Source organism: Tachypleus tridentatus, chromosome 8, assembly GCF_004210375.1.
Source record: "Tachypleus tridentatus isolate NWPU-2018 chromosome 8, ASM421037v1, whole genome shotgun sequence".
Lineage (NCBI taxonomy): Eukaryota > Metazoa > Arthropoda > Merostomata > Xiphosura > Limulidae > Tachypleus > Tachypleus tridentatus.
In genome coordinates, this window is record NC_134832.1 from 27,288,057 (window position 1) to 27,307,594 (window position 19,538).

Consider the following 19,538-nt stretch of genomic DNA (forward strand, 5'->3'; position numbering starts at 1 on the left):
AGATTCTGTACAGACTTTTGCAGAGTGAATGTTGTGACAAAGATAGACTCTTATCCCATTGCTCGAATAGAGGATTATCTTGACAAAATTGCAAAAGCCAGTTACATCACAAAATGTAACCTGCTGAAGGTATTCTGGGCTGTTTCTCTTAGAGATAGAGCAAAGGAAATATCTGCTTTTCTTACTTTTGATCGATTATACCAGTACAGTGTAATGTCATTTTGGATGAAAATTCTCAGACAACGTTTCAACAAATGATGATCAAAAGCCTTAACAATCTGTCAGATGTTGGAATTTAGTTTGATAATATTGTAATTTACAGTAACACCTGGAAATAACACTTATGTGTACTAGGTAGTGTCTTTCAGAGGCTTAAGAAATACAGTCTCACTATAAATTTGGCAAAAATTGACTTTTGTAAGGACAAAGTTGTTTACTTAGGTCATGTGTTAGGTAACTGTCAAGTTGCTCCAATTCAAGCCAAAGTTGATTGCATTGTTAATTATCCAACACCTACAAATAAGAAAAGTTTGATGAGATTTTTAGGGATAGCTGGTTACTATAGAAAGTTTTGTAAACATTTTGCTGACATCTCTGTACCATTACCAAACCTACTGAAGAAAAATAAAAACTTAAAGCGGTCTGAAACAAGCCAATTTGCTTCTGAAAAGGTCAAATATTTATTGTGCACTTATATTATATTGATGGCATTTGACTTTGATAAGCCTTTTGCACTAGCTTTTGATGCCAACGATTGTGGTGCTGGTGCCATTCTATTACAATTAGATGACAGATATTTTAAACACCTTGTTTGTTATTTTTATAAAGTGTTTAATTATTACCAAAATAACTATTGAACTGTAGAAGAAAAATGGTTTTAATGTTAGCGTTAGAACATTTCAATGTATACGTATATGCTATATATATGCTTTACAACAACCCATTGTCATTTACATTGATCACCCAACCCGTTGACGTTTTTTAACCAAATGAAGAGCAAAAACAGAAGTTTAACATTACAATAATATGATTTAAAGATAATCCATGTCAAAGGGGTTGATTACATCTGTGCTGCTTCATTTTCACGTGCTATGTAATTTTATTATCACAAGATTATTTGTATTCATTTTGTTATATGCTGTCATGATTTTTGAAGTTGTATATGTATTTAACAGTGTTGGTCACAATGTATATGTAACTTCTTAGTTAAAAATTGGCGTTAGATAGTTTTTAATTCTCTAAGGAGGGAGGTGAATAAATTTACAGTTGTACATTTCTTTTAGTGCCCTCTCTTGTTTCCATATAGTTTCATTTTAGTACGTAACGTATATTCTTTGTTTTGTATTGCGAAAGTCCCTCCTGTTCTCCAAATTTGTAGAACGTTTTTGAAAGTAAAAATCAACAATATTTTTTTACGGAAACGCGCTAGATAATTGTTGAAGCGTGATTCCTATAAAAAGCGGCTAGCCGAGAGATAGAAGAGAATGTTATTGGATATTTACAGTCAGTACGCTAAAGGCATTCTGATTAACGTCCACTGATAGGAAAACTACAGAATTTGACTAAGAACGTTATAAATTTCGAACATTACAAACCGTTTAATCATTATTGTTCTTACGAGAAAGTTAGATACCTTCTTCGATAAAAAGTGAACTTTTAACTGGTGTGAGGCTAGCCAGAAAGGCGTCATTAGCTTAAGCGAGGAGCAAAAATATCAACTCAGAATTAATTTGCTCGTTGTAGACTTGGATCGTTTATTAAATATTTAGTTTTAGATCGTATATAAAACTCATATTGTCTGTAGGTTTGTAAAACTGTTGTATATAAACCGTCATTTGTAATAACTATTAGTAATAGCTGTTATTATAAATTGGATTGTTTTTATGTTTGTATATTAAAATATATTTGTATTAAAAATGAAATTTTATGTATCAGTCTTGTTGGGAAAATAGCATAAATTTGATACATATTAAAAGTTAATTAACTACTTGAATAAAATTAAAATTTCCGGTTATTTGAAGTAGCAGTACGTAAAGTACACAACATAATAATTCAGAGACCTATAATTCTTTGTTAAAATGTCCTGTTTGTTTCACTGTTAAAGTTAGCACTATACTTGTGTGTTTTTCTTCTTGTTTTATTTTTACCTATATTTTTATTAGTTATATGTTTTTAAACTTATTACTGAGTACTTGTATATTATGTTCTTTGTTAAAAAGTCTTCACTGAAGGGTAATAGTATATTCAGCGTTTAAGGGTATTTTCATGTATTTCTGTATTAAAGAGTAGTTTTTTTTTTGCTAAAAGGTTTTCCTCTTATATACTGTTGTTAACAATAAAAAAACATTGTTGTTGCCATGATATGTATAATGCTATATTTCAGTTTTAGGGTTTTATTGTTTATTTAGTTTGTGTTGAATAGTAGTTTATTTTAAATCTTTATGGGGGTGGGGAGGGAGTGATACGCAATTATATTATATTTTCTGTACATAATGAGGTATTTCGCCATTTTTATCAATACTGAAATAGTGGAAATTTCCATCTGATTTGCTTCTCGACTGTTTCTGGCATAAAAACACTTTGTCCATGACATGACTTCTTGTCCTTGTCTCTAATTCCATCTCTCATACAGAATTTTTATCCTTATTCTCTCCATCGGCAGAAATGCACTGAAGTCTTTCCATTGGAGATCTCTCTATGTCACAGGCCCTAGTTGTTACGACTGAGAGATTAGTCACATGGTCACACTATTGTGAGAGAAAGAAAATAGAACTTTCGCGAAATTGAAAGCTCCATTCCTAAAGCTGGTTTTCTATCTTAGATAATGCTACTTGGTTTTAAATCCAGAAGAGCGCTTTTTAGCTTTTCTAACCGCATAGGTATATTAATTAATAACCTAAAATCCACCTGCCACGCCTCCTACAATTCCGTAAGCGCTTATACTCTCGTCCCTGAGACATGTGTCCGTCAACGGTCACATTCAAATTCTTTCTTTCTTAACTTGAAGATGACCTAGGAAGGTCGAAAAGTTGTTCTCGTCTTATCAATAACAGTGTTAATACCCATAACAGCCTGTTCTGAGATACATTTTTATTTCAAATGGGTTTCTCGTCATCAAGTAATATTATATTTACTTAACTTCAAATGTGTCTAGTCTGTTTATGTCTTGCTCAGCTTAAGAGGCATTCACTTTTTCATATTCAGATAACTCATAAAATTTCATTTTCAATCCTTTTGTAGTTAGAGGGCGTATTATAATTATATCATTATAGAGAAATCAGTTTATCTGACAATGAAACGCTCTATAAACATCAAATAGATCTGTGATTCTGCCCATTTTCTTGCTTTGTAGCTTGTTATGGCCATTATGGCCATGCCTCTTTACTTAAATAACCCCAGTCATCTTATACGTCATATAATTAGCATATACTACACATGTAAATAAATGGGGTGATCGACAAATATGTATAAGCTAGAGGTTTAAAAATTTGGACAGTTTATATGTAGCCTACAATTACTGTAAATATAAGAATGTCGTCTGATTCTCAGGCTATATGTAGTGAACAAATATTTTCAATGAACTCAACACAAAAATCTGTGAATGAAACAAGCCTCAATTCTTACATAATGGGAAAGACTCTGTTGTTTATCAAGGTTTTGTATTTATTTGATCTTCTCAATAACACAGGGAGTTCAAAGGTTAAATCTTGGGAAAGACAGGATAGTGATTTGTTACAAGAATAAAAGAGACAAAAGGTTAAACTAATAGAATCTTTGTTTTGATATGGCCAAGAAAAGATAACTGAAGGATTATTGTGTTTATGAATTGATGGTAAAATTTATTGATTAACATTAAAAAAAATTATAAATTAAATTGTATTTACTTAAAACTAAAATAAAACAAACTAACTTCACAGAAGTATATATGTGTTGAAAAGCAACTGAATTATTATTGAACTCACAGTACAGATCAAAACATACACAATCAGTAAGTACTGAAAGACAAAAAAATCATGGATGAAACTATCACAGCAAGTTTTGAAAGATTCAGACAAATCTGAATGTAATTGTTGGATAAATTCTCTGAAACTGATCAATCATTATATTTGGTGACCAGTACAGTGTCTTTGTTTTTTAATTTCGCGCAAAGTTACACGAGGGCTATCTGCGTTAGCCTTCCCTAATTTAGCAATATAAGACTAGAGGGGAGGCAACTAGTTATCACGACCCATCGCCAACTCTTGGGCTACTCTTTTTACCAACGAACAGTGGCATACTGTTCAAATATGACTCCCCACGATCCTCAGATTGCGAGTCCAGCGCCCTATTCACTTGGCCATACCGGGCCACGACGAGGATAGAGACATTTCTACGCTATATGATTATCATAAAACAATTCTGTATATGCAGTCATAACAGTAGATAAACCAGTTTATCGAATCTTTCTGTAGAGGATAACACTTTGGATTGAATTAAGACATGACTTCGAACTAATTTACCATTTGTTCGAATTAAGACAAACGCAATCTAGTAGACAGCCTCATTTACCGATTTTTTTTTATAAAGGAAATGACACTGATTGAACCTTTACTGAATTACAACTACCAAAATTTACAAAGTTTGAAATATATAGATTGAAGAGCGAGATGTTAGTTATCTGCACACCATAAGACAATAATATAACTTTGAAATATAACTCTTGGTTTACATAATCTGGAATCCATTTATTTTTTTTGTTAGAATTCTAAAATGCAAGGTTAAGTGTATAAATTAAAAACTCTTTGATCTTGCTTTACTGGTTGGGAAGAATGTGTGAAAAATGCAAGCCAAGCTCCACACCGCACTTTCTGAGTCTTCCAGTCCTCGAATGCGACAAGTCTTTGTTCTAACTGAATTGGTTGGCAAGAATGAAATTTATCAGGATTCTTAAGCTTGTAACACTCAGAAACTTTCATTTCCATTTTTGTATGCTGGGTGTGGTCTAATAATCAGTACGCTGGACGACCGATTAGAATATTCAAGGTTTAAGCCATGATATGCTGCTGAACGCACTTTATGATAATTGTAACTGCAACCGTTAATTCTAATATTCAGCCAAGGTTAGCCACACAGATGGCACATGCTTCTGACTGACTTCCTATGTTCTGAGAAGCGTTTCTAAATTAGGGATGACTATGCCCGAAGTTTAAGAGTTTCTGCCCAATTGCTGAATCAAGTACTATTCAGGTGCCAAATACTTAATAACAAATTATGTATTTGTCAGTTGTAAGTTTTTAGCTACAGAGGTTAAGGAGTGGAACACTTTTCTGTAAAAGTAGTTCTTATTGTTTTAGTACAATATGTTATATACACTCTGATGACCAAGGAGAATCGAATTCACAAAATTTAATATTGTAAGACCGCAAACTTACCACTGAACCACTGGGAGGAACTACAAAATTTAAAGTCTTTTGTTTGCTTGTTTAGAATTAAGCACAAAAATTACACAACAAGCTATCTGTGATCTATCCGCTACGGATATCGAAACCCGGTGTATAGCGGTGTGAGTATGAAGATATACTGCTGTGCTACTGTGGGGGAATTCTGAAGTCTCATGTAAAACATATAATGTAAAATTAAAAACAAAATGGAGGATTGAATACGTTATGTTAAACGATTTAGAATATAGAGATCATAAAGCACGTAGCAACCACAGCAGATATAAAGTCTTGATAGAAAGGAGTGTATTAGAACAACATTTGACATTGCTTGACATTCAGTAGAGAGTGTGATGAAAATCAGATTTATCACTTCGAGAAAATCATGTATTCAGATCAGGGATTTAGAATGTAGGTAATAAAATTGGAAAGCAAAGGAATATAAGTCAGTTTGTGATTCAAGGATCATCCAAAAAGAGACCACAACAATTCATACTCCACCCATGCTGAGTAAATGGCATATTGTAACAGGTGAGAATCCATGAACACAAAGATCACTGGAAAAAGCCATTTACTTGACCCAAACAACAGTCACAACATACTCAAAAATGATATCCATCTGAAAAACAGGATGTAGATTCCTCTTCCATTTAACAATCTGATGCCTCAAGCAGCTGTAGAATGAAATATGTATTTATGTTGTTCAACACAAAGACATGTTGGTCAAGTCACAACTTATTATGTGAGATTGAATTTATTGTAACAGGCACTGGGAGAGTGTCGTACTCACACAGTAGATGTACAATGGAAAGAAAGAAGGAAAGTTTAATATACTTTGAACATGATAAATTTATGATGGCTTCTTTTACAATAAAATCTACCCTGCAAGCAATTGTCAACCAGCACAGTTGTCAGGTAGAATATGATCGGACGTAGCGAGAATTTTAATACTTTTATGTGAAATTTGCAATAAATTATATATATATATGTACGTGTGTATATCTATTTTTCCACAGACATCAGTATTACTACTGATTAGTACAACGATAGCTAGTTACACTTTATAAAAACAGTGCTATAAGTTTTGTATTGCCCGCTGGCATAGTGGTATGTTTACGGACTTACAATGCCAGAATGGACAGAGCACAGATAACCCATTGTGTAGCTTTGTGCTTAACTTCCAACAAACACACACTGTACTGCCATTTGAGCCTACACTAATGACCATAATTGTGCATAATGGCTGTACCACACGCAATGTCTTAACAAGCTTCTGTGAAAAATGACGAGGACAACCCTGAGATCTTACATCTTCAAACTTTCCACAAACTTCACTGTACTAAGACGTCAACTATCAAGATTAAACTGATTTTAAACAATAAAAACAAACAAACTGCATCAGTTGACCATACAGATGTGTATTCAAAGAGAATAGTATTGCTATGATTCCAGTTTTTCTAACTACCTTTTTCTTTAAAATAGTTGTTGACTCTGAGGGTTCTCTTCCATAACGACAACCTTTACTGTGAGTATGAGGATGCTGCCCAGAGAGATTATGGTGTGGTTTAATAGCCTATTGCTTTTTTATATATTCCTCTGTGTAACTTACATGTTTCATATAGTTTAATGAAAGCTCCTTTCCTCAAAATGCTGTTCATTTAGCTCTGTTATATTACCTAGAATTATATATAATTCAGTGGTGATGGATGTGACGTATAAACCGATCTATGGCAACATTGGAGAGCTGAATGATCAGGAATTCACTTTCAACTAAATACATAGGTACAAACACATTATCTATGGTATCACGACTCGATGTGAAGTAACATGCAAAGGTATTAACATATCAAGATTATTCTTATAATATGTGGTTAACTCTTCATATAAAGCAACAAGCAGAAATCAACAGTAGCTATTCGTTTGAAATGAAAGCTTACATAAAATGTAAACTTTTAACTGAAAAACTTAAGGTATCTAGAAGTTGTTAATGATTCAACAGTTGATAGGTTTATTATGTAACAGGATTAAGGGGTTAAGCTTCTTCGTCATTTTTTCTTCAGTGAGGAAAAGAAATTCATAAATTAATGATTTAACGCCATAATAGCTATTGTTGTTGAAACAGCATATTACATGAATTGTTACGAGTTAGATATATGAAAGCTTATTTACTTAATATCTTACCTTTGGGCCAAATACCAGGATTAGAATACCAGAAATAGTCAGCTGGCATCGAATGAAAAATAGAAAGAATACAAAGTCTGGACCGAGGGAAAGTCTCATGGTATGCCTAAAAATACAAAATTAAATGTGTTTGAGTGTGAGATAGAGGAGGTCATAATACGTGAAAAAAGAAAGGTAACGTCGTTATTTTTCAATTTAAAGGATATTTTATAAAATTTAAAGAAAAGTTTAAGAGCAGCATATTATTAAAAGAAAAATAAAGATCAGTAGATTCTAAATGTTAACACACATTAAAGTTAAATACCAAACACTGAAGTCACAATTTTTCTTTACAGATAATAACTGTATTTCAAACTGTGAAATCCAGTTCATCTACAGGGGTTTTTGTATTCACATAAATTATTTATATTACTTTAATCTTTTACTCTGCACTCCTATTTGTAATTCTGATTAAACAACATATTTCTCATATTAGTTTCATTCGTTATTGATATCTGTGGATTTGTAGATTTGCTTATGGAAAATATGTAAAAACTTCTTGTCTTTTTACAGAAAATACCTATGCAGTGTTCAGAGATATACTAATTTCTCAACAAGTATTGGTTCATTAATAACAGGAGGGTCTAACAGAAAATTCGCTGAATCTGAAAATTGGACTGTCTTTTACTCAGCGGGACATAAACAGACTGGAAAGATTTAAGAAAAGTTCAGCAAAAGAAATACCAGACATACTTACTTAGAAGGTCACTAACTCTGGTTCTCCACGGTATTGTGTGTGAAAGAAGACAAATTCCTGTCCAATAAATCAAACTGGATTGCTCTAGCTTGAAAACATATTATAATTATTTTAGAAAGGAAACTCAATAACACTGATTCTAAATGGGACTTTTGTTTTTACAAAAGCTCCATTATCTTCTGTCACGATGACGTGATGCTGTGACCAATCCCTCACTAAAAGTAACCACAGTGACAGACTAGAGGAAAGGCCGCTGCTCAACAGCACCTACCACAAACTCCTACACTACTATAATCAATAAATGACGCCCTATTTTATGTAGTACAATCATGCTACCCATATGATAGAGCCGTTTAATGTGAGCTAATATGTAGGCAACTTGTCTGCAGGAATGAATGAAGATGGGTCGATTTTCATTACAGTTTTGAACGGCCGATATGCCACTAGGTAAGCTAATTTGTTTTGACGAGGAAATAATTAAGGTTTGAAATGAACCCATATTTGAGGAGGCACAGCCAAATTACAAATGTAATACAACTGCTCTAACGTGAGTTACGAATGAGAAATAGGTAACTAGCTTTAGCTCAGAACAAGAGTTACGTAAACGTTTTGTGGAAGAAATGAGGGATTAACATTCTAGTGCTGCTTCTATCCCCAAGTTACACTAAAGACTGACAGTGCAATATACGAAAACTGAAAATAATCATAGTTGATGTTTATTTTTTAAGCTTTGAATCATAGAATTTTAGAAGTAATATACGTTTGCAAGATATCTAGTTTCAGAAGTGAAAGTAAACCACGAAATAACTGCAGCAAACGTTAACAACAGATGAAAGTATGATTATCGGAGCGACAAAACAAAGTAATACAAGTGACAGATTTAGGAATTAGATGAATGATAAATTATAATGCAGCAAATATGTGCCAATAATTTTGTTACATAAAATCGTGTAACTGTTTGGCAAATTATTGTGCCAATTTTAACTAACGAATCTGAAATTTGGAAATATTTGCATACAGTGTTAAATAGAAGACTAACAAATACGTTGTAAATATATTAAAGTTTTATAAATTAAGTACTAGTTGTTTTTTACATAGCTCTAGCGAAGATATGTACAAGACAAAAGCCAAGTAATACTGGTTGGATTGTTTGTTTTGAACAATATAACAATGTAAGACCAGAGGGGTGTGTTTGTGTGTGTTTTCTTATAGCAAAGCCACATGGCCTGAGTGGAAGGCAGCCAGTTATCACCACTCACCAACAACTCGACTACCCTTTTACCAACGAATAGTGGTCACATTATGACGCTCCCACACCTGAAAGAGCGAGTATGTTTTGATTGAAGGGGATTCGAATTCACGACCTTCAGAGTGCAAGTCAAGCGCCCTGAAGCCCCCCGCTAGTACAGCGGTATGCCTCCGGATTTACAACGCTAAAATCAGGGGTTCGATTCCCCTCGGTGGGCTGAGCAGATAGCCCTTTGTGGCTTTGCTATACGAAAAACACACACACCCTAACCACTTGGCCATACCGGACCTTAGTGGTTGGAAGTGGTTATGTTTTAAATGGTGTTTTGTGTTTCTTACGACTGCAAGAAGAAGAAGAATGTATAAATAGAGAGGACTGGTAGTGGTATAGAATGTATAAATACAGAGGACCGGTAGTGCTACAGAATGTATAAATACAGAGGACCGGTAGTGCTACAGAATGTATAAATACAGAGGACCGGTAGTGGTATAGAATGTATAAATACAGAGGACCGGTAGTGGTATAGAATGTATAAATACAGAGGACCGGTAGTGGTATAGAATGTATAAATACAGAGGACCGGTAGTGGTATAGAATGTATAAATCCAAAGGACCGGTAGTGGTACAGAATGTATAAATACAGAAAACCGGTAGTGGTACAGAAAATTTTAAGGGGAAAGCGATAAATTAATAAGCTGAAATTGATCTGAATGCTTAATTAAAGCAAATAAAAAAATCTAATAGTATTTATAGAAGTTTTATTTTTAAATGGTACAAAACGAGTTTATTATATATATAAAAGCTGAAAAATAAAATGTGATCAATATGCCTAGACTTTTCAGTGGGGTCGTCCCCGTTGACTACGCCTTTGTGTAGCAGGTAAACTTTAACATCCACCTTTAAGCAACTTGTTTGTATGTTTTGTATGGATGAACATGCAATGAAAAATAATTTGTGTTAGTTGTCCCTGATTTTGAAGTGATTAAATAGATATCAACCAGTAAATCATCACCACCCATTTCTAACTCTTGGACTACTATTTTACCAACGAATAGTGGGATTGACCATACATTATGACGCCCCTATGGCTGAAAGGGCGAACATGTACGATAAAGGATATTGGAAACCGTGATTTGCATATTGTAAATCGAAAGCCATTATCAAAACGCCATGCCAGGCCTCCTTGTGGCCCGCCAGTGACATAGAAGAAACAGTATGGAACTATAGCGCTAGAAACCGGGTTTCATTACCGGTGGTGAGTACAGCACAGATAGCCCATTATGTAGCTTTGTGTTTAACTTCAAAAAAACAAACAAGCAACACAAGGACTAACTACAGTAACCCACCAAAAGCTCTTACGTTACCATAATAAATAACTGAGACCTGATTGAAAGGAAGGCAGCTGGTTAACAGAACCCACCACAAACTCTTACATTACGATAATCAATAAATGGTACCTGACTAGAAGAAAGGCAGCTGGCTAGTTTGACAAAATTATCTTGATGTTTCAAACATTTTAACAAAATCCTCTTGATATTTTATACATTTAACAAAATCCTCTTGGTGTATTTCACACATTTAAACAAAATCCTCTTACTTACCTTATTGCGTGTACAACGAACGATACGATCACTTCAATATAAATAGCAGCAAACAAAACAGTTTTCTCTCTAAAGTAGTCTGCTTTAGCGTTCCTGATGCGGTAAGTTAAATATATTCCAAACAACAAGAAGACAAGCTCACCTGTTAGAAAGAAACAGTTTACAGTTAAAGGTCAGTGTAAGAAGGTCACGAAACATATAACACAGCACTGTGTAGGAGATTTCAACAGCAACATTCTCAAACATTCTAGAACATCCTCAGTTCTACGTCTTTACAGATTGCAACAGATTTTGTAATTAGTTCACTAAACTTATTCCCCAAATTAAATTTCCAGAATCCTAAATAAATTATGTAATTATATAACTAAGATTATAGAAGCAAAAAAAGAATTTAGTTGACTGGTGAGTTGTTGTTTCGTTAAAGTATAGTGTTAATTATCGACTCTTAAGACAACTATGGCCTGGCATGGCCAGTTGATTAAGGCACTCAACTCATAATCTGAGGGTTGAGTGTTCGAATTCTCGTCACACCAAACATGCTCGCCGTTTCAGCCTTAGGAACGTTAGAATGTGACGGTTGATTCCACTATTCGTTGGTAATAGAGTGTCCCAAGAGTTGGCAGTGCCTTTTCGCTAGTCCTATACTGCTAAATTAGGGACAGCTAGCACAGACAGCCCTCGAGTAGCTTTGCGCGAAATTCAAACCAAACCAATTGAGACCATTAATTTACCTGAATTAAAATCATAAAATTATTTTTAATTGCTCAAAGATCATTAAGAAATTATAAAAGCATTCGCTGTAATTTATTATTGTTCTATGTATTAAAATAATCATTAATCTAAATATTCAAATCGCATTTTATAAAATTAACTGTTTCAATTACAAGAATTGCTAAAGAAACTAAACAAGTGAATAAACAAATTAAAACTAGTATAGCATCGATATTAAACATTTCTTTTAACTTCATTTAGTTCAAATAATTAAAAACATACTATATTATTAATGTACTTTATCTGTATCTTAGATGCTAGGATTGTCGTAAAAATTTACATTTTAATTCTCTTGTTTGTTCAGACTTAAGATACATATTAAGTAAAATACAAAAAACAAACAAACACTAGTAACATTTTCATTACATCCTCCTCCCCCCTCGAGATTAAGAAATTCTTGATATCTGAAGTGAAATACGAGATTATTTGCGGTTTTTTTTCAGTCGATTAAATTTCACTCTTTGATTGGTGAAAAATATAACTATTTCTTGCAAGTATTGGCAACTTTAATTAGAAATTATTTTCTAGTGTATTTATAAAATACATATTTTGTATATTAATTTGTACATAAATATAATTGGTTGACAAACTATAACAATAGTCAAATAAGAAATAACACTGATATTTTCCTACTAAGTAATAAAGAGAGCACCTACTTAAAAAAATAAAAACCTTCAAAATTTACTGCATACAAACAGAATTAAGCTTAAACCTAGTTCTTGGGTCAAAACGGAAATTAACCTCGCATATCGACTTATCAAGTTTGAAAAACACGGTAATGAACAAAATATATGCTGTTTATACATTCATTGTTATTATAAGTAGTCTCCATGATAACCCAAACCTAATCAATTTCACAAAACATCGGATACCCTGAACACTTAATAAAAAAGAAGAGAAACACCACTAATAAGGAAGAAGTAATTTGCATACACGCAAAGTCTCTCTGAAAATGTACAGAGACTATTGAAACAGTTCAAAGTTAGAACAGTATTCCTATTCTGAAACCACAACACAGTAATATACCATGAAGAATAAAACACCAGTACGCTGGAGAAATAAAGGGCAGAAATCAGGAGCAAATACACTTACAAAATCTGTGCATTAATAAACTCTCTGCAACAGCTCATTACCTCAAAGAATAAGACCATACAAGTGGAATATGAACCACACACGAGATAAAGAATCATTCTACAATTACTTAACTTTTAGTCAATCTAGCACAGAAGTCAGCAAAACCTGGATACCCCGTTTGGAAACATTTAAGTAGTTTTAAACCATACTTAAGAGTGTTAAAACAGTTGATTCAACCTCCTTATTATTCCCTTCAAATAACTGACTCAAATCCCTCTTAAAACCATTAATAAAATTTATTCAGACTCCTTATAAAACCTTTCACGTAGTTGATTCGAGACCCTTTTAAAAGAATTCCAGTGGACGAGTTTCCATACTTGTGGTTGGCAAAGCCCTGATATCCCTTTGTATAGCTTTACGCATAACAACAAACCAACCAACCAAACAAACTCTTTTAAAACTGTTACTATAGTTTATTAAAACTTCTTATAAGATCACCAATTAAAGAGTTGTGTTCGCCTCATATTATATATGTTAAGAAGTAAAATTGCCTAATATGCACATGCACGTAGATAAGTAAAAATACCTCGGTGCACACCCTCAGGGTCCACATAATATGGTTCCAAAATTTCAGGTTTTTCCTCTTGGAGCTATGATGGTCACATTTTTTATATGGTTTTGCGCAAGAAATTATGCACGTTCGCGCATGTTTGTAGATAAGTAATAACATCCAAGTGCAAGTACTCAGGATCCACTTAGTAGGGGTGCAAAATTTTAGGTCTCTATATTCTTTTCTCTTGAAGCTCTGACCGTCACATATTCTTTTTAATGGTTTTACCCTTGCTTACCTCACAAAACAATGAGCTCGCACACACAATGGAAAAATAATAATACACAGGTACACACCCTCAGGATCCACTTAGTATATGTAGAAAATTTCAGATTTCCAGGTTCTTTCCACTCTGAGTTATTTGGTCACAAACACACAGAAAGACCCATAGATATGTCGTTTTATTGTTATAGATAACGAGAAATTAGATTGTACCGGACAATACATATGTTTTTCATTCATAAGAAGAAATGTCTTAGATGATTAACTGTACGAGACCAGGAAACATACAATACTTTAAACATTGCAAATCTCGTTGGGAATGTTTGTGAAAGAGGTCTTTTTCAATAATACAATGACAAATGCTGGAAATATCAGCAATAAAAATGTATTGTAGTAGTAATAGTAGTAGTATTCAAAACAATTAGCGTTACAATAACTTGAAACTATTTGTACTTTTACAATTGAATAATTAAAAATGTTAATGGAACGATCATATCAGAAACAGAAGGTATCATAATTCTGGAGTTACGAAGTTAGAATAATTTACATTGCAATTTATAATAAAGTAATTACTCAAATTACAAAATTTGCTTTTATTAAAAGGTTATAGTTTTGATTATATACCAGTATTTATACCACAGCTGTTTGTTTGTTATATTGAATATCATGTATAGCTACACGAGGCCAACGCCAACTATTGTCAAGTCCTTAGATAGTATTGTCAGACTGAATAGTGGGATTTATATACACGGCCTTAAACTGCGACATGCTAATCACTGGATAGTGCACTACCCTTCGCAAGTAAGAAGTGATCTAATGTAATTCCAAACATTTTAACAGCCATTTTTCCTGTTGTTGCCATTGTCACCTGCTTATAATAAACAAGGTAATCTTGCATTTAATCATGGTTATGTGATTAGGGTGCTCACCTTCTAATTTGAGGGTCGTGGGTTCTAATTTTCGTCTCATCAAATATACCCGCCCTTTTAGCAGTGGGGGCGTTATAACGTGACGGTAAGTCCCATTATTCGTTGGTAAAAAAGTAGCCCGAAAGTTGGTGATGGGTGGTGAAGACTAGCTGCTTTTCTTCTAGTTTTACACTACTAAATTACGGATAGCTAGTGCAGTTATCCCTTGCGTAGCTGTGCGCGAAATTAAAAAATTAAAATTCATTCAACCAGCTCACAAGCAGATGTAATTGTTAGCGCAAGTGTTCCAATGCATGAGTGATTTTTGTTATAGTTTATATTTTTCTTTATAGATCCAGAAAAAAAAAACACTAAAGTTTTAGAACTGATGTTCTTTTAGATGGTTTCGCCTTAAAAGACTTAAAATATATGATTAAATAATAGTATTTAAATATTTTGGAAATAGTTCATATCTAGTGCCCACTATTGTTATTCGAATAAACCTGATTTGTAGCTGTGCGAATTTGCGTGACTCGATTTATAAGGACTTTCATTAACAATTACTTGACGTATTACCTTCGGACCAAATTCATATATATAATTAATTTTGAAGAAATAATTTAAAGATTATCAGATTTTAAAAGCTGTTCAACATAATAAGGCAATTATACAGTTTTGGTTAGGATATAGCTCGTTTCTAAAAATATATTTTTCAGAGGGAAGGTCTTAATGTAACAGCAAGGAGGAAACAACATATTATTTTTCAAAATTCCACGTAAACAATTTATATTAAAAGATAAATATCAATGTCCATACGAAGTAGCATTACTAGTTTTGATAATCTATAAACAAAGAGATGAAACTATCTCCTCAATGTTGTCAAAAGTTCAAATGAGATAAGCCAAAATGCTTACATTACTTTGATACAGCAATATAGGAGGCTCGATAACGGCAGGCTTTTGTGAAACGATAAAGCAGTAAATGAAAAAAAAATTGGGGTGATATAATGTTTTAGGAAATAGTAAACGAAAGGCTTATGTAGCAAAAATGGATGGGATTCAGTATCATTTATAAACAATTAACTGAAAATAATAAAAAATGCTGGAAACTTTTTCTGCCTCTTAACGAAAAGATTGTTTGTTTATTTTGAATTTCGCACAAAGCTACTCGAGGTCTATCTGTGCCATCCGTCCCTAATTTAGCAGTGTAAGACTAGAGGGAAGGGAGCTAGTCATCACCACCCACCGCCAACTCTTGGGCTACTCTTTTACCAACGAATAGTGGGATTGACCGTCACATTATAACGCCCCCACAGCTGAAAGAGCGAGCATGTTTAGCGCGACAGGGATGCGAACCCGCGACCCTCAGATTACGAGTCGCACGCCTTAACACGCTTGGTCATGCCGGGCCATAAAACGAAAGAAAGTATAGATCGTCAGGTATTTGTTCTTATAATACGTTATGATAAGCATGACCTGTATTAATTCTTTTGTTTGATTACTAAGTTATACTATATTGTTTGCTTATCACGTTATATTCTATTCTTTGATTACTAAGTTATAATATATTGTTTGATTATCACGTTATATCCTATTTTTTGATTACTAAGTTATACTATATTGTTTGATTATCACGTTATATTCTATTGTTTGATTACTAAGTTATAATATATTGTTTCATTACCAAAAAATACTCTGTTGATTATCAAGTTATACTGTATTCTTTGATTATCAAGTTGTACTATATTGTTTGATTACAAAGTTATACGGTATTGCCTGATTACCAAGTTATTCTTTCACGGGCTTAGCCGAATGCATCATCTTCATTTTTGTTTTTAAATTTAAGTTGGTATCTTTTTTATGACTTATTGAGAGTAACTTTGATATTTTATTCATTAGAAAAAACACTTTAAGCAAAATCGTGCTGGATAAAATATATCTTAACCATCTTACCAAAAAAATGTATATTGTAGACACAGCTTCCTGTAAAAACATATTTCAGTAAGGCAAGCTCTTTTCAGGGAGTTAGATAGAGCTGAGTTTACTGAATTATATCTACCTCGAGGAGGCAGACTAGGAGACTGGTTTGGTGTTTGAGACTAGAGAATTGCTTCGCACGTAAAGATAAGATTGATGAATCAGTTGGAACTGACGTTATTGTTAATTTACATGATAAATGCAATAAAGAATGTCTGGTGGGAGCAGATATATGGCGATTTTACAGTTGAACTTTGTAAATTTAGACTGAGTGTGGCATTATTATCGTTTCCAAGAAGGATATTTGAAAACATCTCTGATTTTGTGGCAAAATATTTTAATTCAACTTGCCTACTTCGGTAACGTAATCCCACCAGAGTGCTCGACAGGTAAAAAAGATGAGTCCTTCCACAGTCTTGCCTTCTTCCAAGGCGGTGTGTCCATTGCTTGTGCTATCCACGAGAACAGCTGTCCAAGCAGCCATATAACCCACCACCACCAGAATAATTCCCAACAAGTATTTCAGTAAGTCTCTGTTCCTTACACAAACTCGGTGTGCTCTTCTGGTTTGAAACTCTGCTAAGATTCTAAATCATCAGAAGGCAACGATTATAAAGATAGCACACATATACCAAAAGTACACAAACGCGTGTTGAAGTTACACACTATTGCTATAATGATATTCCTGAAAATGCAGTTAACAGTGAGGATTTACAAAAAATAATTTACTCTTGGTTTTATTACGTATTGATAAATAGATAACATTGTGTATATCTAGTCAATTTGTTATAAAACGATGATTTTATAAGGATTAATTTATGTTGTGTATTTTATATTTTTTGATTCAGATCCATACAATTAACTTTTTTTTAATCCAAGTTTCCTAAAAGTAATAAAATGCAATAACTTACGTAATTAGTACTTTAGAATGGTTACATGTAGGGTACAGAACTACAACATTTAAAAACCTATACATTATTTAAACATTTCGCAGTAAGACGTGAACTACTACACAGAAAACTAAGACACTATCGTCACTCGGAGCATCTATGTTGCAGGAAAGAAAACAAATTTCAATAATCTCAATGACCTTCGTTGACCTTGTATACCTTGTCAATGATACATGGATATCAGTCTCATGTCTTCCTAACTCTAGAATTACAGTGATCTCCGTTGACCTTGTTTACCTTGTCGGTGATACACGGATATCAATGTTATATTTTCATGACCGAGGAATTACAACGCTCTTTAGTGGCCACATAAAGAAGCTACAGTTGGTACCAGTGTATTTAAGTATGTTTTATCAGTGAACCATATTTTGGATACTAATAACCCAGAACGTGATAAATGTTATAAATAATGCTATATACCGAGCCATAAATGGCCAAAACCACAATTATACAGTGTTTACTGTTATGGTCAACCAGTAACCTTTACTTACATATGCTTCAATGGTTGGTTTTTTAATACCGCTCTTTTTAAACCACAAAACCTATTAACCTAGAGTATCACTTCAAATGATAAGTATGCGAGTATGTTACGAACATAAATGTTACAACTTTCAACTTCCTAAGACATTGCGTTATTACCTGTAAACCTTCAAAACGATCGTTCCGTAGAATGTGGCAAACCCCAGTTCCCTGAACCATGGCTCAGCAAGACAGGTAACTACCGAAGGTTCGAAATAGCGAATAACCATCTAGAAAATACGACAGATGTTTAATAATGTTTCACATATCAAAGTGGAGGGATCTGTAACATGTGAATTGTCGGAACAGTTAACAGCCAAAAAATAAATATTTTACTGTAAATACAATTGGGTGTATTTTCAAAAATAAGCGTATGAACTCACCTTAATAAAAGATCATAGAGTATACTTGCAGAAACAAGCTTATTAACTGATTCCGTACGTAATAAAATTATTATAGAGTTTAATTATAAAAATAAGATTTTCAACTGATTTTCCCTGAAATGGAATTATTCTAGGATGTATTGGCAGAAATAAGCTTATCAATTGATTTCCCCTGTGATCGAATTATTATAGAATGCATTTGCATAAATAAGTTTATCAAGTTATTTCGTCTGTAGTAGAATTATAATAGAGTTCAATTACAGATTGGCCACTGGATGTATGTGATCTCAGAAGAAAACGTGCTGATTAGAACTGAGTAGCAGCGAACTAAGAATATATGTCTGGAAAGATAAAAAAATTATTGGTATTTGAACCAAATGCAATCACCTATGCTTATATTTTAAACGCAGAGTGTCTGATAATTATATTCTAGCTGCCAGTGAAAATGACGTAAGCGATCCAAGCTACACTCTTTTTCCACATTCCAATCCTGGTACATCCTCTTACAGACAAAACTCTGCAACGGGCAATAATCATGCCAAACGCATTATCTGATTAACTCGTACCAGGTAATTGTTATGCCATTTGAAACACAAAACAAAGTATTTGTTAATGTCATTTTTCTTAAAGATCGATACATAATAGAACCATCTGGACAGAAAGCAATTTGTACCGAACTGGTATCAGGTGACAGTTGTAACACTTGAAACAAGAAATAAAGTATTTGATGTTCTTATCTATTCTAAACTTTAATACTGAGCAGAACTAACTACCTGGACATAAAGCAGTTTGTACCCAACTCGTACTAAATGGTAGATGCAAAAATGAAAGACCATACCAATTGTAACACACATAGAACAACTAAAAGCGTAGGAATATATGAGACTCACAAGCTAATCAGTATTACATATTTGAAAAATAACATTATGAAATCTGTAAAA

The 19,538-nt window shown here is 33.3% G+C and overlaps 1 protein-coding gene across 1 annotated transcript in view; it reads right to left on the minus strand.

Annotated features, from left to right (window-relative positions):
• LOC143222033 (metabotropic glycine receptor-like) overlaps positions 1-19,538 on the minus strand; it is a 206,039-nt gene that overhangs the window by 18,902 nt on the left and 167,599 nt on the right. Inside the window, exons 6-9 of the mRNA XM_076447861.1 lie at positions 18,335-18,444; positions 17,097-17,332; positions 11,185-11,326; positions 7,599-7,704 (exon numbers count right to left, since the gene is read on the minus strand). Of these exons, the coding sequence (XP_076303976.1) occupies positions 7,599-7,704; positions 11,185-11,326; positions 17,097-17,332; positions 18,335-18,444 (594 nt within the window). The remainder of the gene's footprint in view (positions 1-7,598; positions 7,705-11,184; positions 11,327-17,096; positions 17,333-18,334; positions 18,445-19,538) is intronic.